Source organism: Ovis aries, chromosome 3, assembly GCF_016772045.2.
Source record: "Ovis aries strain OAR_USU_Benz2616 breed Rambouillet chromosome 3, ARS-UI_Ramb_v3.0, whole genome shotgun sequence".
In the NCBI taxonomy this organism is placed as follows: Eukaryota; Metazoa; Chordata; class Mammalia; order Artiodactyla; family Bovidae; genus Ovis; species Ovis aries.
In genome coordinates, this window is record NC_056056.1 from 205,135,013 (window position 1) to 205,162,767 (window position 27,755).

The following is a 27,755-nucleotide window of genomic DNA, read 5'->3' on the forward strand; positions in this document are numbered from 1 at the left end:
TATCACAGTATAGAATTATTTAAAGTTCTAGTCTGGTAACACCACTTATGAACTGTTTGTGTATCTGACTTGTGTGTGTGTGTGTGTGTGTGTGTGTGTGTGTGTGTGTGTGTATAGACTGTTCTTGATTATTGCTAATATTTTCCTGCCTTTTTGGAAGTCTTGTGATTTTTTGATTGTATGTCAAATACCATGTATAAAACAACCACATTGGTCCAGATGATGTTAACTTTCACCATAAAGTGATTCATCTTTTAATTTTCTTTAAAGTGGATAGGCTGGGAATGTGTCACTTTAATTAGGGAATTAGAGGGATTAAGTTTGAGTAACACTTTAGTTGTGGGCTTCCCTGGTGGCTCAGGTGGTAAAGAATCTGCCAGCAAAACCTGGTTCAATCCCTGTGTTGGGAAGATGCCCTAATGAAGAGAATGGCAACCCACTCCAGAATTCTTGCCTGGAGAATCCCATGGACAGGGGAACCTGGTGGGCTACAGTCCATTGGGTCCCAAAGAGTCAGATATAACTAAGTGACTAACACTTTCATTTTCACAGTTATTTTATCTCTGTAATCTATGAGAAAGTCAGTTCTCTTATTTTCATTTCAATTACTTACCATCTTACTACACACAGCATCAAATTTTGGTAGATATCTTGAGGGTCTTACCAGTCATGTATGTGAGATCCTACTATTCTTGGACTTCCCTGGTGGTGCAGTGGATAGGAATCCACCTGCCAATTCAGGGGACACGGGTTTGATCCCTGATCCAGGAAGATTCCACATGCCCTGGAGCAGCTGAGCCTGTGCACCACAACTATTGAGCCCACAGTCTAGAGCCTGCAAGCTACAACTACTGAAGCTTATGTGCCTGAAGTCTGTGCTCCACCTCAAGAGAAGCCACCACAGTGAGAAGTTGGTGCACTGCAACTACGCAATAGCCCCCACTCTCTGCAACTAGGGAAAGCCCATGTGCATCAGTGAAGACTCAGTACAACCAAAAATAAATAAAATAAATGTTTAAGACTCTGCTATTCTTCAGCTTTGTCATCCCACCTCCACTTTTAAACAGTAAAATCTCCAATTCTTTTTATGTGTGTGTGTTCTGAAGCTATGCCTTCCTTCTACTAAAGGACAAACTTGCTTTTTAACTTGTTTTTTAGCTATTCCCAGACCCATTGTCACACGTGTGACCTTGGTGCAGGTCTCCAATCTTGGTTCACTACTCCATCCATGGTTTCTATATACTGTTTTTTGTTTGTTTATTGCCGGGATTCAGCCCCAGTGGATCCAGGGAATTCGAAGGGTGGACGGAGTCGGGGAGGAGAGATTTATTTAATTAGAAATCTAAGATTAGATTAGGAAAGAATAGTGTAGTAGGAAAATTAGTGGAGAAAAGAGGCTGAATAACTTGGGTTACGTGGAGAACTAATAAAACCTCAAGACAAGAGGTTTGCACCATCTACGTTAGGCCACTGGCACCCATTTGAATAGTGGAGGGTGCCCTGCCTTGGGCTCCCTCTCACGTGGGTCTTAGAAGCCAGGGCAAGTAAGTAAACACAGCAAGCCTCCACGCCCCAGATGGGAATTCAGCCAGAAAATAGAGTAAAGAAGACACGGGGTAACCAAGCTGCTTTGGTGAGAGAGGCCCAATAACTTTATTTTTTAAAAGGACTTTTATACCTTTCCCACAAACGATGTTGTGTACACTATCTTCTGGCCTTGGAGGCCTGTGAAACATTTTAAGACCCTCTTTTGATAAAGGCTGTTCAACCAGAAAACTTATTTTCCCTTGAAGTGTTTTTTCTTTATATTTCTAATCTATGTCAGCCTCAGAAAGTATCAAACAAAGTTACATTTTCAGGAAGCAAAGGTGCAGTAAGTTACAACAAGAAAGAACCAATTAGCTCAAAAGTCTGATGTGGTTAGTTTCAAGGCTACACTTGTTTTTTCTTACATTCTAACTATGTTAACAAATGTGCTCTCAGGTGCACAGTGGATAAGAGATATGGGAACTTAGCAACAAGCATTGGCTCAACAGTGAAATCTTACACCAGCACTACTCTAATAACTTTTAGAGTAATAACTTTTAAAGGCTTTATGTTTTAGGCTTCCCGTGCCTCTCACAGTTGAGGGGCTGTAAACAATCACATGCGTAGTTGTAAAAGTCCGGGTAAGGCAAGTTAGAGAGCCATCAGAGGGGTTTTTGGATTGAAACACTCTTATTATGCCCAGGAGACTTATTATCTAAAAGCTCTAAATTAACTTTTTCCTAAAAAAAGGTGGTGGGGGGACAGCGCCCTGTTAATGTCAGAAGAGTAGGTGAAAAGCATAATATAGTAAAGCAGGCAGACTCTGATTTTGGGGTTAGATGCTCAGGAAATTCCAGGGGGGGCCCCTGAAGCCTGATCCCCACCTTTGTGTTTTGTCAGGCTTCCTTCCTCATGACCTTTGCCACGGGTGGGATTCCTCACGCTGACTCCCGGCAGTTTATAACTCTTTCTACTGGTTAGTCTTTGCTTCCTAAACAGTAGGAAAACTTTGGGGGGTTTCTCTTTTTTTTTCCCCTCAGAATCTTTTGACTTTGTTTCAAAGTCTTGTCTCAGTTTTATCTCAGACTTTAACAAATGGCTTGTGGGAAAGATGACAATTTGAGGATCTTCAAATCTCTAATATTGTCATTTTAGTCTATGTAACCACTGAAAGCTTTTCAGGTTCTCTTTCTTTGGTCATAGGCTGTCTGCTTTGGCCAAGATCTGATCCACACACACAAAAACAGTAGCAACAGTGACAAATTGATAACTAATCCTCCCTATTCTGGAATTTAAACTAATTTAATGTGGGAGATCTGAGTTCCATTCCTCTGTTGAGAAGATGCCCTGGAGGAGGGCATGGCAACCCACTCTAGTATTCTTGCCTGGAGAATCCCCATGGACAGAAGAACGTGGGCTACAGTTCATGGTGTTACAAAGAGTGCGACAAACTGAACAACTAAGCACAGTAATCCTTCTGTAGACCTTTAATGCCTTAAAAATGTATTTAAAAAATTTTTTTAAAGTCTTTCTTTTTCTGTTTTGACGTTTTTTGTCTACATTATATCTGGAAGCAGAAATGTACATTTTGAGTCTCTGTTATATTACCATATCCTCCTTCATTTCACTGAGGCTTTCCTAGAATAGCCATTTTAAAATTATTATTAAAATTGTGCCACTATATTTGTATGAACTAGAAATTTTATTTTGGTATATTTTTTAGAGAAATTGTGCTCCTTAGGTATCTAATAATTTTTGTCTGTGGCCCATGTCATCTGGCAGTTTTAGCAACCTTGTTTGTGATTGTGTATGGATTTGGATTCTCTGCTCTATCTTTTTTAAAAAATCAATTTTTATTGGAGTATAGTTGCTTTACAATGTTGTGTTGGTTTCCTCTGTACAGCAAAGTAATTCAGCTAAACATAAATATATATCCCCTCTTTTTTGGACTTCCTTCCCATTTAGGTAGGCTCTCAAATCTTGGGTGAATTTCAAGATTGAAAATACCCTAAAGAAGTCAAGAATTTCTCACAGTTTTCAAAGATTTGTGTTTTCTGTTTTTTTTTTTTTTTTCTTCCTCTAGGATTATATCAAACTGTTTTCCCCTTCCATCTCTGGGATTCAGTCACACTGATCTTCATTCCACCTGCAGTTTGGTTGTTTCTTTTTTGTCTCTGAAATACTCTTAACTCCCAGATCCTTTTCCTTTTTTTTTAAATAAAATTATTTATTTCTCAACTCTCCATATCAGGAAGTTCTTCACTAAATTCTCAGTCTAGATCAAATTCTTTGTTATAATCTGATAACTACTTTTTCACTTTTTCACTATTTTTCCCCCTTTCTAAGAACTTATTTTATTTACATTATGCATCTACCAATGTATCTGTCCTCTCATTTAGTTTGAAAGCTCTATGAAAGTAGACATAGTTCTTTGATTTGTACAAATATGGATCTCCAGTCCTTAAAACTCAGTCCTGACCAGTGACAGGAAAAAAATTCTTGTTTTTGAATGAAATAAATACTATTTATTCCACTCTAGCTGAGACTATCCATTTTCATTCATTGTATTGATAATTTTTGTGGCTAACAAACTTTTAACATCTCCTGGCTCTCTATAACCACTTTTAAACCATTATTTTCTAGCTTATCAAAAATGCAATTTTTCTTTGAGATTCATTTTATGAGACAATTTTATCTTCTTCAGTTCAGTTCAGTCACTCAGTCATGTCCGACTCTTTGAGAACCCATGAACCGCAGCATGCCAGGCCTCCCTGTCCATCACCAACTCCCGGAGTCCACCCAAATCCATGTCCATTGAGTTGGTGATGCCATCCAACCATCTCATCCTCTGTTGTCTCTTTCTCTTCCTACCTTCAATTTTTCCCAGCATCGGGGTCTTCTTACTTAACTATTTCTCTGATAGATGACCATAATAAGGCAAAGAAAGAATTGTGTTTTATATAAAATTAAAAGCATAAGGCTAAAGTGATAAAATTTATTTTGAAAGTACTGGAAGACCTGAATAAAACTTGATTTATTTAGTATCTCTTTCCCAGTAATAGAGGAATTTCCTTCATACTTCTATCTCAATAATGTTCCCTCATATTTTTTATTTTCTCTATACTATCCAATGTTGAGCTTTCCCTGTGGGTCAGTGGTAAAGAATGTGCTTGGAATGCAGGAGACGTGAGTCTGATTTGTGGGTCAGGAAGATCTCTGGAGAAGGAAATGGCAGCCCACTCCAGTATTCTTGCCTGGGAAATCCCATGGACAAAGGAGCCTGGCAGACCACAGTCCATGGGGTCACAAAAGAGTCAAACACAACTTAGAAATTAAAAAGCAATTATCCAATGTTACTAAAATACTGTTTATTGTATCAATCCTGTTGCAAATTATGGATTAAAGTTAAAGAATAACATATAGACGTCAATGGTTAATGACATCTATTTTTAGATAAACACGTTTTTACATAGTTGAGGTCATCTCACTGGAAAATCTCAGGCACTTTATCTAATCTGAATATATTGTCTTCTTACAGATACAATAACCACTACTACGGCAATCTTCAGCAATTATCTGGCCGTATTTTATGTGTGCACATTTATTATTAGCATTCTCATGTCCTGGAAGTTGAAGCCTAGAAAACAAAATACTTTCCATTAAGTTCTGAAATTGCTTTATGTATCAATTGTACTTTTTAAATTCATAATACTTTGACATACTTATAAAAAAGTAGAAATATCATTTTCCCAGTTCTCTAATAATAAAATAATGAATATTTTGTCATCTGAAATTTAATATTAAATCTAGAATTGGGATGTTAATAATGCCTTCAATTCTGACTTTCATCTCTTGACCTCAGATAATTTCAAAGTATCTTCCATCTTCACAGGGGTCTACTATATTTTGTTTATACATTAGTGTTTTGGTAAACATTTTATTATATATAGAGTAAAAAAAATTGTCATGAATCATTAATGACAATTCATTCTCTCCTGGGAAAATCTACCCCAGAGCAAACATCAGATTCCTCTTTACTAATAAGTCTAGAAAATAGTTTTAAAAGATTAAATATGTGGATATGTCAGTGAGAATCAGAGAAATTTATAAACATTTAAAGAAATAGATCACATAATTCCTGAAAAGGGGCATGCATTTACAGCAATTAGAAATGAATATATAATCACTCAGAATTTTAAGTAAATCCAAAATTTTAATTTAACACAAATTATGTTAGAAAATCATGTCTGTTAAAAATGGATATATTAGAAGAAATCTTGCATATTTTAGTCATAATATTTTATGGTAGAAATAATATTTTAATTTAGATTTTATTTTATTTACTTTTATATTATTAATTTTAGGCAAGCTACATGGCACACAGCTTAGTTCCCCAACCAGGGATCAAACCCATATGCCTTGCAGTGGAAGCACAGAGTCTTAACCACTGAACTACCAGGGAAGTCCTGAAATCACATTTTTAAATTAGATTCACCTATTTAAAATTTTATTTGACATTAATTTACTGTTAAGATCTGGGGTAGGAGAGGAAAGAGGAGGAGGAAGGAGAGATAACTTTATTTTCTTAAAGAACCATACATTTTTCACATGCTTAATTTATCAATTACTGTATTTTCACAACTACGCTATAATGTGGGTTCTATTATTCATCACATCTTATAGAAAATGGAATAGAAACCAAAGCAGAAAGTTTAGATAAAAGACTATGATCCTAATGGCAGAGCCAAGACATCAATCCAAGACACTTAAGAGCTTGCACTATCAATTACTTACTATATTTTAAACTGTGGAGCTTAAAACTGGGGAACAAGAGTATTGGCAGTTCAGTATTTCCCATGGTCTTGCTAAACTGGTTTTTACACAATTGTGTATGTGCACTAGTATATATTTTATATCTCCACTTCCAGATACCCTAATGAATCATGGGAATTGAGGCCCATAAATCCTTTTTTTGAGTGTAGGAAGTAGCTTGAATAAATATTAGTCATTCAGTCATGTCTGACTCTTTGTGACCCCATGGACTGTAGCCTTCCAGGCTACTCTGGCCATGGGATTCTCCAGGCAAGAATACTGGAGTGATTTGCCATTTCCTTCTCCAGGGGATCTTCCAGACCCAGGAATTGAATCCAGGTCTCCTGCATTGCAGGAAGATTCTTTACCATCTGAGCCATGATCCAAGCCAAAGGTTGAATAGAATTCATCAATAAAATTTAAGCCCATCCAGAACTCAAAATGTGTTCTTAATTGGAAATAGCTTTTTTGTAGATGCAATTAAGATTAGTGCCATGAGGTCACAAACATAGAGAACAGACTTATGGACATGGGGAGACAGGGAGAAAGGAGAGAGTAGGATGTATGAAGAGAGTAACATGGAAACTTACATTACCATATTTAAAATAGATAGCCAATGGGAATTTGCTGTATGACTCAGGGAATTTAAACTGGGGTTCTGCAAATATATAGAGGTATGGATGGGGAGGTAGATGGAAAGGAGGTTCAAGAGGGAAGGGACATTTGTATAGCTATGACTGATTCATGTTGATGTTTGGCAGAAACCAAGACAATTCTGTAAAGCAAATCCCCTTCAATTAAAAAATACATGCATTTACATTTATGTCTTTAATCCATTTTGAGTTCATCTTTGTGTATGATGTTAGGAAGTGTTCTAATTTCATTCTTTTACATGTAGCTATTCATGACATTGTACAGGAAACACGAATCAAGAATATCCCAAAGAAAAAGAAATGCAAAAAAGCAAAAAGGCTGTCTGAGGAGACCTTAAAAATAGCTGTGAAAAGAAGGTAAGTGAAAAGCAAAGGGGAAAAGGAAGATATACCCATTTGAATGCCGAGTTCCAAAGAATGGGAAGGAGAGATAAGAAATCCTTCCTCAGCGATCAATGCAAAGAAATAGAAGAAAACAACAGAATGGAAAAGACTAGATATCTCTTCAAGAAAATGAGAGATACCAAGGGAACATTTCATGCAAAGATGGGCTCAATAAAGGATAGAAATGGTAGGGACCTAACAGAAGCAGAAGATATTAAGAAGATGTGGCAAGAATAAACAGAAGAACTATAAAAAAAAAAAAGACCTTCATGACCCAGTTAATCATGATGCTGAGATCACTCACCTAGAGCCCAACATTCTGGAATGTGAAGACAAGTGGGCCTTAGGAAGCATCACTATGGACAAAGCTAGTGGAGGTGATGGAATTCTAGTTGAGCTATTTCAAATCTTGAAAGATGATGCTGTGAAAGTGCTGCACTCACTATGCCAGCAAATATGGAAAACTCAGCAGTAGCCACAGGACTGGAAAAGGTCAGCTTTCATTCCAATCCCAAAGAAAGGCAATGCCAAACAATGCTCAAACTACTGCACAATTGCACTCATTTCACGTGCTACTAAAGTAATACTCAAAATTTTCCAAGCCAGGCTTCAGCAATACGTTAGCCATGAACTTCCAGATGTTCAAGCTGGTTTTAGAAAAGACAGAAGAACCAGAGATCAAATTGCCAACATCCACTGGATCATGGAAAAAGCAAGGGAGTTCCAGAAAAACAACTATTTCTGCTTTATTGACTATGCCAAAGCCTTTGACTCTGTGGATCACAATAAACTGTGGAAAATTCTGAACGAGATGGGAATGCCAGACCACCTGACCTGCCTCCTGAGAAATTTGTATGCAGGTCAAGAAACAACAATTAGGACTGGACATGGAATAACAGACTGGTTTCAAATAAGAAAAGGAGTATGTTAAGGCTGTATATTGTCACCCTACTTATTTAACTTATATGCAGAGTACATCATGAGAAACGCTGAGTTGGAGAAAGCACAAGCTGGGATCAAGATTGCCAGGAGAAATATCAATAATATCAGATATGCAGATGACACCACCCTTATGGGAGAAAGTGATGAACTAAAGAGCCTCCTGATGAAAGTGAAAGAGGAGAGGGAAAAAGTTGGCTTAAAGCTCAACAGTCAGAAAACTAACATAATGGCATCCGGTCCCATTGCTTTGTGGCAAATAGATGGGGAAACAGTGGAAACAGTGGCTGACTTTGCATTTCTGGGCTCCAAAATCACTGCAGATAGTGATTGCAGCCATGAAATTAAAAGACACTACTCCTTGGAAGGAAAGCTATGACCATCCTAGACAGCATATTAAAAAGTAGAGACATTACTTTGCCAACCAAGGTCTGTCTAGTCAAGGCTATGGTTTTTCCAGTGGTCATGTTTGCATGTGAGAGTTGGACTATAAAGAAAGCTGAGTGCAGAAGAATTGATGCTTTTGAACTGTGGTGTTAAAGAAGACTCTTGAGAGTCCCTTGAACTGCAAGGAGATCCAACCAGTCCATCCTAAAGGAGATCAGTCCTGGGTGATCATTGGAAGGACTGATGTTGTAGCTGAAACTCCGATACTTTGGCCACCTGATGCGAAGAGCTGATTCATTTGAAAAGACCCTGATGCTGGGAAAGAATGAGGGCAAGAGGAGAAGGGGATGACAGAGGATAAGATTGTTGGATGGCATCACTGACTCAATGGACATGGGTTTGGGTGGACTCCGGGAGTTGATGATGGACAGGAACATTGGCGTGCTGCAGTTCATGGGGATGCAAAAAGTCGGACACAACTGAGTGACTGAACTGAACTGAACATTTAGGTCTTTAATCCATTTTGAGTTTATCTTTATGTATGGTGTTCAGTTCAGTTCAGTTGCTCAGTCGTGTCCGACTCTTTGCGACCCCATGAATTGCAGCATGCCAGGCCTCACTGTCCATCACCAACTCCTGGAGTTCACTCAAACTCACGTCCATCGAGGCAGTGATTCCATCCAGCCATCTCATCCTCTGTCGTCCCCTTCTCCTCCTGCCCTCAATCCCTCCCAGCATCGGAGTCTTTTCCAATGAGTCAACTCTTCACATGAGGTGGCCAAAGTGTCGGAGTTTCAGCTTTAGCATCATTTCTTCCAAAGAACACCCAGGGCTAATCTCCTTCAGAATGGACTGGTTGGATCTCCTTGCAGTCCAAGGGACTCTCAAGAGTCTTCTCCAACACCGCAGTTCAAAAGCATCAATTCTTCAGCGCTCAGCTTTCTTCACAATCCAATTCTCACATCGCATCCATGACTACTGGAAAAACCATAGCCTTGACTAGACGGACCCTTGTTGGCAAAGTAATGTCTCTGCTTTTCAATATGCTATCTAGGTTGGTCATAGCTTTCCTTCCAAGGAGTAAGTGTCTTTTAATTTCATGGGCTAAAGTCACCATCTGTAGTGATTTTGGAGCCCAGAAATAAAAAGTCTGACACTGTTTCCACTGCTTCTCCATCTATTTCCCATGAAGTGATGGGACCAGATGCCATGATCTTCGTTTTCTGAACGTTGAGCTTTAAGCCAACTTTTTCCCTCTCCTCTTTCACTTTCATCAAGAGACTGTTTAGTTCCTCTTCACTTTCTGCCATAAGGGTGGTGTCATCTGCATATCTGAGGTTACTGTGTATGGTGTTAGGAAGTGTTATAATTTCATTCTTTTACATGTAGCTATCCAGTTTTCCCAGCATCACTTATTGAAAAGGTCATCTTTACCCTATTGTATATTCTTGCCTCCGTTGTCAAAAATAAGATACCCATAGGTGCATGGATTTATTTCTGGGCTTTCTGTCTTGTTCTGTTGGCCTATGTTTCTGTTTTTGTGCCAGTATTATACTGTCTTGATGACTGTCACTTTGTAGTATAATCTCAACCTGGAAGGTTGATTCCTCCAGCTTCATTCTTCTTTCTCAAGACTACTTTGGCTATTTGGGTTTTTTTGTGTTTCCGTATGAATTGTGAAATTTTTTGTTCTAGTTCTCTGAAAAATACCATTGGTAATTTTATAGGGATCACACTGAATCTGTATATTGCATTTGGCAATATAGTCATTTTCACAATATTGATTCTTTCTACCCAGGAACATGGAATATCCCTCCATCTATTTATGTCATCTTTGATTTATTTCATCAGTGCCTTATAATTTTCTGTATACAGTTCTTTTGTCTCCTTCAGTTCAGTTCAGTTCAGTTGCTCAGTCGTGTCTGACTCTTTGTGACCCCATGAACCACAGCATGCCAGGCCTCCCTGTCCATCCTTGGGTAGGTTTATTTCTAGATATTTAATTCTTTTTGTTGCAATTGTGAATGGGATTGATTCCTTAATTTCTGTTTCCGACTTTTATTGTTAGTATATAGGAATGTAAGTGATTTCTGTGTATTGATTTTGTATCCTGTGACTTTTCTAAATTCACTGATTAGCTCTAGTAATTTACTGATAGTATCTTTAGGACTTTCTATGTATAATATCATGTCATCTGCAAACAGTGAGAGCTTTGCTTCTTTTCTGATCTGGATTCTTTTATTTCTTTTTCTTCTCTGATTGCTATAGTTAGGACTTCCAAAACTAAGTTGAATAATAGTGGTGAGAGTGGACACCCTTGTCTTATTCCTGATCTTAGGAGGAATGCTTACAGTTATTCACCATTGAGAGTTATGTTTTCTATGAGCTTATCATATATGGTCTTTACTACATTGAGGTAGGTTCCTTCTACACCCATCTTTTGAAGAGTTTTAATCATAAATGGGTGTTAAATTTTGTCAAAGGCTTTTTCTACATCTATTGAGATTATTATATGGTTTTTATTTTTCAATTTGTCAACATGGTGTATCATATTGATTGATTTGTGTATATTGAAGAATCCTTGCATCCCTGAAATAAACCAAACTTGCTCAAGGTGTATGATCTTTTTAATGTGTTGTTGGATTCTGTTTGCTAGAATTTTGTTGATGGTTTTTGCATCTTAAAAATGGGTTAAAGGACTAAATGTAAGACCAGAAACTATAAAAGTGTTAGAGGAAAACATAGGCAGAATACTCGATGACATAAATCAAAGTAAAATCCTCTATGACTCACCTTCTAGAATAATGGAAACTAAAACAAAAGTAAGCAAGTGGAACCTGATTAAACTTAAAAGATTTGCACAGCAAAATGAAATTATAAGCAAGGTGAAAAGAAAACCCTCAAAATGGGAGAAAATAATAGCAAATGGAACAACTGACAAATGATTAATTTCCAAAGTATACAGGCAACACATACAACTCAATACCAGAAAAACAAACAACCCAATCAAAAAGTGGGAAAAAGACCTAAATAGACATTTCTCCAAAGAAGACATAGAGATGGCTAACAAACACATGAAAAGATGCTCAACATCACTTATTATTAGAGAAATGCAAATCAAAACTACAATGAGATAAGGTGTCCATATGTGTGTGGATTTATCTCTGGGCTTTCTATTTTGTTCCATTGATCTATATGTCTGTCTTTGTGCCAGTACCAATCCAAAAATCTGCAAGCAATAAATGCTGGAGAGGGTGTGGAGAAAAGGAACCCTCCTACACTGTTGGTGGGAATGCAAACTAGTACAGCCACTATGGAGAACAGTGTGGAGATTCCTTAAAAATTGCAAATAGAACTACCTTATGACCCAGCAATCCCACTGCTGGGCATACACACCGAGGAAACCAGAATTGAAAGAGACACATGTACCCCAATGTTCATCGCAGCACTGTTTATAATAGCCAGGACATGGAAACAACCTAGATGTCCATCAGCAGATGAATGGATAAGAAAGCTGTGGTACATATACACAATGGAGTATTACTCAGCCATTAAAAAGAATTCATTTGAATCAGTTCTGATGAGATGGATGAAACTGGAGCCGATTATACAGAGTGAAGTAAGCCAGAAAGAAAAACACCAATACAGTATACTAACACATATATATGGAATTTCGGAAGATGGCAATGACGACCCTGTATGCAAGACAGGAAAAAAGACACAGATGTGTATAACGGACTTTTGGACTCAGAGGGAGAGGGAGAGGGTGGGATGAGTTGGGAGAATGGCATTCTAACATGTATACTATCATGTAAGAATTGAATCGCCAGTCTATGTCTGACGCAGGATACAGCATGCTTGGGGCTGGTGCATGGGGATGACCCAGAGAGATGTTATGGGGAGGGAGGTGGGAGGGGGGTTCATGTTTGGGAACGCATGTAAGAATTAAAGATTTTAAAATTTAAAAAATAAAAAACTAAAAAAAAAAACCCACAAACTACAATGAGATATCACCTTACACTGGTCAGAATGGCCATCATCAAAAAGTCTACAAATAATAACTGCTGGAGAGGATGTGAAGAAAAGGAAAGTTCTTGCCCTGTTGGTGGGAGTGTAAATTGATACAGCCATTATGAAAGGCGGTATGGAGTTTCCTTTAAAAACTAGATATAAAACCACCATATGACCCTGCCTTCCCACTCCTAGGCATATACCCTGAGGAAACCAAAATTGAAAATGACACATGTACCCCAATATTCACTACAGCACTATTTACAATGGCTAGAACATGGAAGCAACCTAGATGTCCATCAACAGATAAATGGATAAAGTAGTGGTACATATACACAATGGAATATTACTCAGCCATAAAGAAATGCATTTGAGTCCATTCTAATGAGGTGGACAAACCTAGAGCCTATTATACAGAGTGTAGTAAGCCAGAAACAGAAAGATAAATATTTCATACTAACACATATATACAGAATCTAGAAAGATAGTACTGAAGAATTTATTTGCAGGGCAGCAATGGAGAAACAGACATAAAGAACAGACTTACAGACATGGGGAGAGTGGAGGAGAGGGTGAGATGTATGGAAAGAGTAACATGGAAACTTACATTACCATATGGAAAATAGATAGCCCATGGGAATTTGCTGTATGTCTTAGGGAACTCAAACAGGGTGTCTGTATCAACCTACAGGGGTGCGATGGGCAGGGTGATGGGAGGGAGCTTCAAGAGGGAGGGGATATATGTATACCTATGGCTGATTCATGCAGAGGTTTGACAGAAAATTCTGTAAAGCAATTATCCTTAATTAAAAATAAATAGATTTGTTTTTAAATTTTAATAAATAAATAAATTAAAAATAGAAAAAAATGACTTCTATCATGATGAAACCATATTGGATTTTACCCTAAATCCAATAAGAATATCCTTATGGGAGAGCAACATACACAGAGAGATGCAGAGAAGGAGCAAAGGAAGTTGGAGGTATAGACAGTTTTCTCTTTGTACCCAGGATGTGGAGAGTGGGGAGATTCTTCTAGAATCCCCAACATATCATAGTCCACAGATGCTCAAATCCCAGGCAGTCCTCTGTGTCTACATGGTTGATTGAACTTGAGAATTCAGAACCCACAGATACAGAGGGCTGACTTGTCTTTAAATGATGCCAAGGATTGGCAGAATATCTTGTATTTTCATGAAAATTTACTGTATTTCTTTTATACAGTAACATTTTTATAAACAAGTTCCACAGTATTTACAGAACAAAAAATTGTTTTAATCATCAACAACAGTTATCTTTCTCTCTGGAAAAGTTTAGCAAGCTCCTTCAGACAAAGGATCTTTCCAGTAAAGAACCAATTCTACCAAGATCTTGATTTCAAACCTCTGTTCCCTCTGCTTGAGAGAATAAATTTCTGTTGTGTTAAGCTACCCAGTTTGTAGTGATTTTTTTATGACAGCAAACTATACAAAGTACACTAGGTGAGTCCTAGAGAATTAGAGAGCACATTTTAAGAAAATTTCAATACATGCACATCTTTCAGTCAGGCAAACTACACTGAAATTAAAATGACAAATCTGAAGCATACTCACTTTGTAATCTTATGCAAATTTATTTATTCAATTGCCTTTTATTAAACTGCAAAATAATTATATTTCAATAAGCAATTTCAATGAGCTTTGAAAGGAACATATTTAACTTAGTATAGTATTTAGTATGTTACTAAGTATTTTACGCCTTGCTTTCCATCTTTCCTATCTTTTACTTATTGATTTCTTACAGGTGCGTCTGTTATAAATGCTACCCAGATCCACATTAAATATTTCTATATGGAAGAAAATAATATTGTTTGGTACTGAAATTTTAAAACAGCAAGAGACTTACTTGTTCAGGGTAAGTTTTGTATCATCTAGCCAAACCCAGTTCAGTCGTTCATTGTTGTAGTATAAACTAATTGAAAACTTTTCTTTTTGCAAACCACATTGCATTTTTGACAATTTTCTTATAAAATTCTGCAGAGAGAAAGAGGAAAGTAAATAAAAAAGTGGAACTTTTCTTGCAAAAGAGGAATATAATAGTTTAAATATGCATATTTTACTTCTCTTTGGATTCTCTCTTCTTTATATTGAAAGAATCTGGAGGGATTAACCCTAAACTCTTCAGCCATAACCTGGATGCTCAGAGCTAATAACTTAGTCACTGAGTATTTTTTTGGTACATATTTTACTCTAGTCATTTTCTTAAGTCATGAGTTGTAAAAGTAAGCATAAAATCTTAAAACTGTAGTTGCTCAAATTAGGCACTGAAAAAATGAATAATATTCATTGACTTATGTAATAAGCAGTAGTGACACATGGTAGAAGAACAGAAATACAGGATTGAAGGAGAGAAATAATTAACAGGAAATTTAAACAGATTTTAGTGAACTAAGGATGTTTTCCAAGTGGATCGTTTAGTAAGCTAAAATCTTAAAACAAGATGTATTAACTGAGAGATGATAGTTTGGGATAGGAGGTAGAGGAAATAAAATTTGTCACAGGTAAACAGAACAAGGACATAAAAGAGCATAAGGGGACCATGATCAATCTCAATAACTTCAATACAGTTGGAGACCATGGCACACTTTCCTTAGAACAGTGTGATGGAGTGTCCCTAACAACAGAAGAAGATAGAGAAACAGGCAGAAATCAGAGTACAAGTGATCTTGTCTACATTTTACTTAGACTTTACCCCAAGTGCTAGAGGAAAACCACTCAGGTTTTACTGAAGTACACATTCAAAATTACAAATTGCAGAGAGTCTGGTGACTACAGTATGGAAAGTAATTCAGAAGAATACAAAACCTTAGTGATTGTTGTCATCCTAAAATTTTCTGATACCAAAATTTATAAAACAAAATCTTGTCCTTACCATCTCTTCTTCAGAATTCAACTTAAGAAATTCAGAATGTAAATTAGTGCAATAATGGTGACATTCTTTCCAAGGAAAAATGTTTCTTGAAAAATAGTAGCAGTTTTCTCCATACTGATGCCAGTTGCTTGAACAAGTATGGTATTTCCAAACTATTAAAAATTTAAAATATAACTGAATTATTTCCATCAGTGCAAATCACGTCTGTAGGTTGACATAGCAAATCTACCATCTACAAGCAAAAACACTTTTTTATTTTTACATTATATGTTGTGTGCACTTAAATTTAGTGTTAAATTTATCTTAATAACTCAGTTCATTGAAAACATTTAGAGTCATAAGCTGTATATTAGGAAATAATTTTTAATGACAAAATTAGAAATGTGTCAGGAAACCTATCCAGTGTATATGACTATTAAAATTATCAACATAATATTCTTTCTTTGTTTTCACATGAAAATAAAATATGTATATAATTATCTTTAAAAAGCTGTAAGTTTCGAAAATAAGACAATAAGAAATACATAAATGAAATCATATAGATGAGCCCCAAAATGATGATACCTTATGGAAATATTTTATTTAACTTCAGGTTGTCATTTAATAGTGCCATCATCATTTGAGTCTTAATAGATTTGACATATATCTATTTACACATATCCAGTTACATACATTAAACAAAAGTTAATTGTCTCTTATCACTTGCAAATAAAATTATACCAAAATTACCTGTTTTATTTGTTTCCTTGTTGGAGGAGCTATTTCCTGGACATCCTTCTGGTTGAAATGGCTTTTTATTCACTGAAGAGAACTCAGAAAGGTCAGTTTTAAACTCAAAAAGAAAAATGTGACACATTTTTATAGGTAAAACATTGTGCTAAATTCAGAGCTACAAAAAATGATGAATGAAGCATTATTTACTTCAAAGAACTTAAATGTAATAAAGTCATAATCATAAAATCGAATTATAGTACACATACAACAAGTTTACACAGCCATAAATCAAAGAAGAAAGAAATATTGTTCTGATAACAGTGTAAGAAAGCTTTTTCACAGAGAAAAAAAAAATTTAAAGGTATTTCTGGTAAAGGAAACATGAGAACAAATAGTAAGGCAGTATGTAATGTTCTCGATACGCTTAAAAATGGACATTTTTATATGTCTCTAAGAAATTAACTTTTGTGCAGAGAATATTTACTTTGTTAAGAAATAGAGCTGATCAAAATGATGTATTATCTTCAACATATTTCACTATGTGAATAATGAAATATTTCATATTTTGACTCACACTCAGTGACCAAGTATCCAACAGACAGAAGAAGCCCCAGGCAAATGATCCACAGAGACACAGCAACATATTTCCATAAAGAATGTGGAATAGGGTGACCTATATAGAGAGAGATGAATACATCTTGTAACATCAACGTTAAATGTTTATTCAGAGTTCTGCTTCTGTTTTAGGTGCAGTAAACTCTACAGCAATGTAGCTCACATCCTAAAAATAGAGAAAAGGAAGGCAATCTACAAAATCATAACTCATATTGAGGGAATGAGGCAGCTGAACTGATAAAGTGATCAGGTGATCTGAATTCTAAAGAGATAAAGCCCCGATTTTACGGAAAGACAGCACGCAAACTCTACTTCACCTTTGGCAAAGCATAGGAGGAAAAGTGGCAGCCATATGAGAGTGAAGAATTTCAACAAATCTTCAAGGCTAAAAGCAGACTTTAAGGCAGAGGAATCAGAGATCAAACTGCCAATATCTGTTGTATCATAGAAAAAGCAAAGGTGTTCCAGAAAAACATCTACTTCTGCTTCATTGACTAAACTAAAGCCTTTGACTGTATGAATCACAACAAACTGTAGAAAATTCTTAAAGAGATAGGAATACCAGATCACCTTACCAGCCTCCTGAGAAACCTATAAAGCTATGACAAACCTAGATAGTGTATTAAAAAGCAGAGGCATTACTTTGCCGACAAAGGTCCATCTAGTCAAAGCTATGGTTTTTCCAGTAGTCGTATGGATATGTGAGTTGGACCACAAAGAAGGCTGAAGGACTATGAACTGATGCTTTCAAATTGTGGTGATGGAGAAAACTTTTGAGAGTCCCTCAGACAGCAAGGCGATCAAACCAATCAGTTCTAAAGGAAATCAATATGCATTGGAAGGACTGATGATGAAGCTGAAGTTTCAATACTTTGGCCACTTGATGCAAAGAGTAGACACATTGGAAAAGACCCTGATGCTGGGAAAGACTAAAGGCAGGAGGAGAGGGGTACAACAGAGGATGAGATGGTTGGATGGCATCACTAACTCAATAGACATGAGTTTGAGCAAGCTCCAGAAGGTAGTGAAGCACAGGGAAGCCTGGCGAGCTGCAGCCCATGAGGTCGTGAAGAATCAGACACAACTTAGCTACTAAAAAACAAGCCCACCCTATACCCTGCATTGGCAGTAGGCAAAAGCCATCTGCTTCTAGAGAAGAGACAGAAAACCAGCTTCTTCCCAAAATCCTGAAATTGTACAAAGCAGAAGACCTTAGCTGGGGCAGAGAGAAGAAACTTCCTCACACATAAAATCCACCAATACAGGATACATGCCACAGAGGAAGGGACAGAAAATCCACCTGTTGTCATCAGAAAAAGAAAAAGTCTGGGTCTTTTCAGCTAAAAATTGATTTCCATCAATTACATACTCTAATCTCCAGAACATTTAACCATCATGTCTCTGTTTATATTTTTATATTGGGTATAAGCATGAAACTTACCTTGTGGAGTTTTTTGGTAATTGATTTCCATCTATGAAAGAACTATAAAGTTCTTTCACAGTGAAAATCTAAGAAGCTTTGTTAGGTAAAAATAAACTTAAAAAGACATGATAATGACTCTAAGTCATTCTATTTGATCCATGGCAAAATATGAACTGTGGTGAAGTATGTCATTTTATACATACTTATGCACATACATACAATTAATAATATCATTAATAAAGTTTTCCCAAACCAGTAGATTTCCCCATACAAATCTATTAGTAACTGCATTGATAAGAAGTATAGACACTGGTAAGATGAATTGTTCATCAGAATTTTAAAAAGAAGACAATTTCTGAATCTATAAAAGCAGAGTGTATTAGATATTAAGGGGTCTTTAAAAATTTGTTAAGAATATATTAAGCAAAATTTAAAAATAGTTCTTCATTAACCTCATGGTGAATCTGTATATCATAAACCATACTGTAGTAATTAACAATCTAAAAAAACTGGAAATAATCAATTGAAGTCCTTGTTAAAATAATACATCTTAGCCAAAGTATTGAATATCCGTTTTATGTAAGATAAAATAGAACTAGCACACTGATATACAGCTCACTTCTAATCATTCCACATATTGATTTAAAACATATGAAGACTGCAAATTAGCAACAGGAGAAGTACAAATGAAAGCAAATTTTAAATGCTAAGAAGATATATCATTGAACTCCATATAATCATATGCACCAGTAAAGTAATAACATTGGCGTTTGTGTATCAAGAAGCATGGCACTTGAGAAAGTATACTTTGAACACACTATGCCAGCAAATACACAAACCAGGAAAACAAGAAAAATAGTCCCTGAATCACAGCAACTGTGTTTGAATAAAGAAATTATCTCTTCATTTGCTCACTTCTCTATTTCTCAAATATCCTACTATATAGTGTTGATATCTTAAATGATAGAAAGTGATAAACAACATGTTTCGATCCTCAAACATTTCACTCATTCTAAAAATGCTGATATTATGTTTACAACATAGTTACAGTGATGACTCTCATGGGGAAAAATATAGTCTTCCCTCAAAAGCACTTATTTTCCTTGTTTAGTAAGAGAAAAAAATTTAGCTCATGTGTGTGTGCATATGGGCCTGATAATGAATAATTCCGTATATTTTTAAGTAGAAAACATGAAAGACCTTTTCTCTTGGTAGTTTCAAGTCTTTGCCTCTTCTGTGGCTGAGACGATGGTTGAAATAGCAAATCGGAGTAAGTTACAGCTTCTTCACTCATTACTGAAAGGCAGAGATACAAGAAAATGAACCAAAAATTACATTTTAAATTCATGTAAATTGTGAAATCCATAAGTAAAATTGGTATTGAATAAAATGATATTGGGAATGAATTTGAATAGCTATGGATTGACTAGAATACAATTACAAATATGAAAATATTTTAAGAATGAAGAAATATTAATTTTTAACTGTTACTTAATGAGTTGGTAGGACTTCTCAAGTGGCTCAGTGGTAAAGAATCCACCTGCCAATGCAGGAGAAGCAGGTCTAATCCCTGGGTCAGGAAGATCCTTTGGAGGCTGAAATGGCAACCCACTACAGTATTCTTGCTGGGAAAATCCCCTGGACAGAGGATCCTGGGGAGCTGTAGTCCATGGGGTCACAAAGAGTTGGACACAGCTGAGCGACTTAGCACATATGCAAAGTAGTTGCTATGGTATATTATTTTTGGCCTTTTAAATATTGCCTATTCACAATTGCAAATCTGTTACTATCATTTATTTATAAGTAAAAATGCAAAAGATGATCTGATGCCTTTACTGAATTCTTTCGACTAAAATTTATCCTTATAGCTTGGCACTTCCATTCTTTCACAGTTTCACCTGTCCCTGCTTTCTTTCTAGTCTCATCTTTCAACTCAATCTATTTTCATTTTCCCCATAATTCCACTGACACGTTTGTTCTTTCTCAACATACCACAAGCACTTCTCCAGTTTCAATGTTTTGCTCAAATTCTTCCTTCTCAAGTACATTTTCCTCCTCTATTTGCTCATAATGAATCTGTAGACCAAATTCTACCACCTTTAATAAAATTTCCAGATCCTCCAATAACAATTCATCTTTTTCCATTTTTTCTCATTATTTTTCACTTGTCACCATCCAATTAGTTATCTCCTTTTACCTTATCTTTCATTAATGTCTCCCCAACATATTTTTAATATAAATTTATTTATTTTAATTGGAGGTTTATTACTCTACAATATTGTGTTTGTTTTGCCATACATCAAATTTCTTGACACATCTTATTTACCTTTGCTACTGCTGTAATTGTTTATTAGATTTATATATGAAGTATAAAAAGTAAGTGTGTATTAAACTTTAATTTGAAAAAATTTGAAAAATATTTTTCATGATTAAACATTTTAGAAAATTTCATAGGAATCTTTGTGAAAAATTTTTATGCCCTTACTAAAGGATAATATATCCAATTTATGCATAGTTTAATTATGTCTAATTATGCTTTACCCTGGTAGAATTTTATATTTCCTCATTTATTTTCCCTAAACCTCAACTTTATACCAATTAATAATGTCAAGGTATCATAAAATGTGAAATTAAATAGTATCAGTAATAATAATAATGTCATATTAAATAGTATTAGTGAAATTACTAAAATTAGATAATAATTAAAATCACTTCCTTATTCCAACTCATCTGATTTCTCTTATAGCATCACTCTTTTCTTCAATTCTTTCTCCCTTCCTTTCTTCTCTGTTCTCTTTCCCCACTCCGTCACTCACACTTTTATTTCCTTTTCTTCCAAATGATATTTATAGAGATATATAAATGTGCATATATATGATTGAAAATTATATATAATCATATAAAATTAAATTATTATTTTTAAAACGTATCTATATATTGATATACAACTTTGTTTTTGCATCTATAACTTTAGTTTCTTTGATCCAAATTCCCTCAAAATTCCAAAAATACATGTTGAGAAACAATAGAAATCTGGGAAATTAACAAATACCTGATTTTTAGAAGACAGCGTCTGAACTTTTGCAGCGTCTGTGTATATATCCTCGGAAGAAGAAATCTTATCTTTTATCACAGCAGTTTGAATTTAAGAATTTTGATCATCAAGAGCCCAGAAAATAAGCCAAGAAAAGAAATACACAGGCTAATAATGCCTTTGCCTGTTGTATGAGAGACTCTGACAGGTGAGAGCAGAATTCAAGAGTAAGAGTGCTCTGGATGTAGCCACACAGGAAACTGTTTTACTGCTGCTCAATTTAGCTCTGTATCATCTCTAGATTGGGCATGTCACAGATCTTACCTTGAATTACACAAGATACCTAACATATTTTCACTAAAGACCAGTTTTACTCAACCCTTGCTTTGTCACAGACATGAATGCATCATTTATTGTTTCATTTAAAAAAAAGTAGCTTCAAGTGCTTTTGATTATTTCCAGTGGGCTTTATTACATTTTACATTCATTTTATATTTACATTTTACATGCCATTTTGGAACTATTATTTATAGACACTTGTGATGTCTCTTTATGAACTCTTTCCATTCTAGTTTAGTTCAGTTCAGTCGCTCAGTCGTGTCTGACTCTTTGCGACCCCATGAATCACAGCATGCCAAGCCTCCCTGTCCATCACCATCTCCCAGAGTTCACTTAGACTCACGTTCATCGAGTCCGTGACGCCATCCAGCCATCTCATCCTTTGCCATCCCCTTCTTCTCCTGCCCCCAATCCGTCCCAGCATCAGAGTCTTTTCCAATGAGTGAACTCTTTTCATGAGGTGGCCAAAGTACTGGAGTTTCAGCTTTAGCATCATTCCTTCCAAAGAAATCCCAGGGTTGATCTCCTTCAGAATGGACTGGTTGGATCTCCTTGCAGTCCAAGGGACTCTCAAGAGTCTTCTCCCAACACCACAATTCAAAAGCATCAATTCTTTGGCGCTCAGCCTTCTTCACAGTCCAACTCTCATATCCATACATGACCACAGGAAAAAATCATAGCCTTGACTAGACGGAGAGTAAGTAATATTTTTCATCACTAGATGGTGCATGCACAATTTTCACAATTCTCTTCATTTATTTATGGAAGAAGGCAATGGCAACCCACTCCAGTACTCTTGCCTGGAAAATCCCATGGAAGGAAGAACCTGGTAGGCTCCAGTCCATGGGGTTAATTCCCAAATAATTTTAATCAGCTATAGTCACTAAAAAAAAAAAAAAAACAAAAACCTGCAAATACTCCATGAGAAATAGATGGAGAAACAGTGGAAACAGTGTCAGACTTTATTTTGGGGGGCTCCAAAATCACTGCAGATGGTGACTGCAGCCATGAAATTAAAAGACGCTTACTCCTTGGAAGAAAAGTTATGACCAACCTAGATAGCATATTCAAAAGCAGAGACATTACTTTGCCGACTAAGGTCTGTCTAGTCAAGGCTATGGTTTTTCCAGTAGTCATGTATGGATGTGAGAGTTGGACTGTGAAGAAGGCTGAGCGCTGAAGAATTGATGCTTTTGAACTGTGGTGTTGGAGAAGACTCTTGAGAGTCCCTTGGACTGCAAGGAGATCCAACCAGTCCATTCTGAAGGAGATCAACCCTGGGATTTCTTTGGAAGGAATGGTGCTAAAGCTGAAACTCCAGTACTTTGGCCACCTCGTGCGAAGAGTTGACTCATTGGAAAAGACTCTGATTCTGGGAGGGATTGGGGGCAGGAGGAGAAGGGGACGACAGAGGATGAGATGGCTGGATGGCATCACTGACTCGATGAACGTGAGTCTGAGTGAACTCTGGGAGTTGGTGATGGACAGGGAGGCCTGACGTGCTGTGATTCATGGGGTCACAAAGAGTCGGACACGACTGAACGACTGAACTGAACTGACAAATACTAATCAATGAATTATTCTCGTTTATATAAAATTCATATTCTCAAAATAATTTTACTCTTGGTGGAATAGAAAACACTTAAAACATTTTGACAATTCTAACATTCAGTTCAGTTCAGTCGCATTATTTTAGCTTAAAGTAAAGTAGCTCAGTCTTGTCTGACTCTTTGCAACCTCGTGGACCATAGCCTACCAGGCTCCTCCCTCAGTGGGATTCTCCAGGCAAGAAACTGGACTGGGTTGCCATTTCCTTCTCCAGGGGATCTTCCCAACCTAGGGATCAAACCCAGGTCTCCCGCTTTGCAGGCAGACACTTTAACCTCTGAGCCACCAGGTTTTATACTCATTTTTCATTGTTAATATTTTCAGAGATTTTTATGTAGTTAATCTTGGGTCATTCTTCATCACCCTCAGAAAAATGAACATATTTCAAGATACTAAGTAGAAAGAATATATATATATATATATATATATATATACACATATATATATATATTTGGATAAATAAATAATATGTGGAAACAGGGGCAATAGCCTCTTTATAACTGAATAATTAATATAGAAAAAAAGAAAAATAAAGTATCAAATAAATCCAAGAAAGCAGGAGAACTTTATCACTAAAAAATGATAAAATAAATTTCAAAGGAAAAAGCATATTTGACCACCTCAACTATTTAAATGTTTATTTAATTTTTAAATTTATTATTGAAAATAAATAGGGAGTGAAATATATGCATATATTAAAACCTACAAATAATAAGCATAAATAATTATGTCTTGAGAATCCAGTTTTGTAATATGTGAAAAGACAGAGAACATAGAACATTCATAGACTTTTAGTGTCAATCAGAATTACCAATCAATTAAGATAAAAGAAAGAAAGAAAACTCTACTATAATAAGATACAAACCTTCAATTAATCTCCCTTGCAAACATGGTTTAACTAGAAATAACTTCTGCTATTCAGGTATTAAATGCTATCAGACCAGTATTTGAAAATTGTATTTAAAATTTACTCTCTCTTAGTCAGAATTCCTCCATTGGAAATGAATTCAGTGAAAATAAGCCAAAAAAGGGAAACATTTTCTATTGCTCAGAGAATGGGAATTTATAATTCAATGGGGAAATTTAAAATGTCTTTAAGTAGTATAATGGGATAAATTATATTATAAGAAAGTTACCATGCATTTATTAAGAATACAAAAACATACTTCTGTGGCATATTTATTAGTATATAGGTAATAAATAATATTTGTTCCATTCATGTGTTAAGGGAGGAAAATGGCAGGAAGAGAAACTTTAAAACACTGACACCTCAAAATCAATGACAAAGCTGGCAAAATTTTTCCAACTCAATTTCTTTCAGAATTCTGGACTCTAATAAAATACAAGAAGTAGGGAACCATTTCATGAAGAAGTAAGTTGCTAAATTTTGGTAAGAAGCATGTGTTTCATTCAAAGTGAGTAGAAACAGGGTGGGTTGTTTTTTTTTTTTAATTGAAGCACAGTTGATTTACAATGTGTTAGTTTCAGACATACAGCATATTGATTTGTTTTGGGGATTTTTTTGCAGCTTATATTCCATTATAGATTATTACAAGATATTGGATATAATTCCCTATGCTATACAGTGAATTCTTGTTGTTTACCAATTTTATATAGTTAGCATCTGTTAACTTCATACTCCTAAATTGTCCTTCCTCACTTCCCATTCCCCTTTGATAACAAAATTTGTTTTCTACATCTATGAATCTGTTTTGTATATAGATTCATTTGTATTATTTTTTTAGAATACACATGTAAGTAATATCATACAGCATTTGTCTTTCTCTAACTTATTTCACTAAACATAATATTATCTAGATCCATCCACATTGAAACAAATGGTATTTCCTTCTTTTTATGGCTGAGTAATATTCATATATATGCCACATCTTCCTAATCCAGTTGTCTACTGACAGACACTCAGGTTGGTTCTATGTCTTGGCTACTATAAATAATGGTGCTATGAACATTGCGATGCATGTATTATTTTAAGTTACAGTTTTCATATATATATACCCAGTAGTGGATTTACTAGATTATATGGTAACCTGGAGAAACAACCAGAGCTTGTACATTGTTGTTGTTCAGTAGCTAAGTCATGTCCAACTCTGTGACCCCATGAACTGCAGCACACCAGGCTTCCCTGTCCTTCACTATCTCCCTGAGTTTGCTCAAACTCATGTTCATTTAGTTGATGATGCCATCCAACCAATTCATCCTCTATCATCCTCTTCTCCTCTTGGCCTAAATCTTTCCCAGCATCAGGGTCTTTTCCAGTGAGTCAGCTCTTCGCATCAGGTGGCCAAAGTATTGGAGCTTCAGCTTGAGCATCAGTCCTTCCAATGAATATTCAGGGTTGATTTCTATGAGAATTGACTGTTTTGATCTCCTTGCTGTCCAAGGGACTCTCTCAAGAGTCTTCTCCAACACCACAGTTAGAAAGCAACAAGTTCATATGTTGATGATAAGAGTCTACCTGCCAAAACAGGGGACACGTGTTCAATCCCTGGTCCAGGAAGATTCCACATACTGCAGAATTACTAAGCTCACGCAACACAACTACAGAGCCTATGCACTAGAGCCAGCAAGCTGCAACTTCTGAGCCCACATTATGCAGCTACTGAAGCCCGCATGCCCTAGAGTCTGTGCTCCACAACAAGAAAGCCACTGCAATGAGAAGCCCATGTATTGCAACAAAGAGAAAACCTTCATAATTTCCTGCCTGCAGCAACTAGAGAAAGCCCACACAAAGCAGCAAAGATCCAGTGCACAAAAATGAAGAAATAAATATTTTAAAAGAAGCAACTATAGTACAGGAATGATATTATCGACAACAGCAATTTTAATCACTTGACTTTGGTTGATTAGCGTTCAGTTAGCATAGAATTGACCCACTCCAGTGTTCTTGCCTGGAGAATCCCAGGGACGGGGGAGCTCAGTAGGCTGCAGTCCATGGGGTTGCAGAGTCAGACACGACTGAAGCGACTTAGCAGCAGCAGCAGCATAGAACTGAGGTCAGGGAAGACAAGAAAGAGAATAAAATTTTGGACAGGAAGATTAATCATTAATTCAGGAAGGGAAGTTGGTTTTAGGACGACTCAGTTTCACTCAGTGACAGCTGAGTGGAGGAAATATACAGGACAGGGTATGTGTGAAGGCCTGAGAGTTTCTATGCCCTCTCTGGGCACTTGCACCACCCTCCCAGCATATGGATGTGTTTACCAATCCAGAACTTCTCTAAATCCTTTTGCTTCGGGTTTTTGTGGAGGCATCATCATGTAGGCATGGTTGATTAAATCACTGGCTATTGGCAACTTAGTTCATTATCAGCCCTTCTCCCTTCCCTGTCCTTCTGAGTTGGGACTGAAAGTTCCAACTCTCTAATCCTATGGTTGGCTCCTTAGGCAACCAATCCTGGTTCTTCAAGAGTTAAAGAAGGGTATAACTTTAAAAATGGTTGCAACGGGCTTATTATAAACCACAAAAGATGCTCCTTTCACTCTTCACACAGGAAATTATGAAGGTTTTAAAAAGTCTCAGGTACCAGGGAGAGAGACCAAACATGCATTTCCCATAATGTCACAATATTACATATAATATATATGAGCAAATTGTTGTATGCTTTTTCAGCTCTACACTTTTTTAAAAGTCCTTATCTTCATTCCAAAAGAGTGAGACAGAAAAATTATTGAAAGTATTCTTTTCAGAAAAATGAGGATGGAACTTCCCAAGTTAGCAGACCACATGTTGTGCTGTGCTTAGTCACTCAGTTGTGTCTGACTCTTCGTTACCCCCATGGACTGTAGCCCACCTGGCTCCTCTGTCCATAGGATTCTCCAGGCAAGAACACTAGAGTGGATTGCCATGCCCTCCTCCAGGGGTTTTTCCCAACCCAGGGACTGAACCCAGGTCTCCTGCATTGCAAGCAGATTCTTTGCCATCTGAGCCACTAGGGAAACCCATAACTGCTGGAACTGAACAGAACGTGTGAGTTCTAACTCTTGCTTGGGCATGCTCAGTCTCTTCAGATGTATCCAACTCTTTGTGACCCTGTGGACTACTGCCCGCAGGCTCCTCTGTCTGTGGGATTCTCCAGGCAAGAATACTGGAGTGGGTAGCCATTCTCTTCTTCAGGGGAATCTTCCCCACTCAGGAACTGAACCCATCTCCTGAGTCTCCTGCATGGCAGGCAAATTCTTTACCCACTGAGCCAACTGAGAAGCCCCATGGAGCACTGAAATAAAGTCAATGTGTGTAATTTAGTGTTAGGGTTTTTTTGTTTTTCTTTTTTTTGTCCATGACACATGACACATGGGATCTTGATCAAACCAGTCAGGGAACTAAGACCCCAAGTTTTCATATTTTTATCTGAAAAAAAAAATAGTGTTTGGGACATAAAA

General features: G+C 36.5%; 1 protein-coding gene across 2 annotated transcripts; it reads right to left on the minus strand.

Moving 5' to 3' along the window:
* Nucleotides 1-4,880: 4,880 nt before the first annotated feature.
* LOC101117151 (natural killer cells antigen CD94-like) lies at nt 4,881-26,336 on the minus strand. Of its 2 annotated transcripts, none has more exons than XM_060414224.1 (7): nt 26,251-26,336; nt 19,575-19,670; nt 16,911-17,009; nt 16,352-16,423; nt 15,623-15,774; nt 14,597-14,724; nt 4,881-5,164 (listed from the first exon to the last, which is right to left on the minus strand). In XM_060414224.1, the coding sequence occupies exons 2-7, from the start codon at nt 19,666-19,668 to the stop codon at nt 5,038-5,040; spliced, it is 672 nt and encodes a 223-aa protein (XP_060270207.1). In that variant the 5' UTR covers nt 19,669-19,670; nt 26,251-26,336; the 3' UTR covers nt 4,881-5,037. The 2 variants fall into 2 exon arrangements, with proteins under 2 accessions (XP_060270207.1, XP_004006917.2); XM_004006868.6 differs by lacking the exon at nt 26,251-26,336 and adding an exon at nt 21,427-21,611.
* Between the last annotated feature and the right edge of the window lie 1,419 nt (nt 26,337-27,755).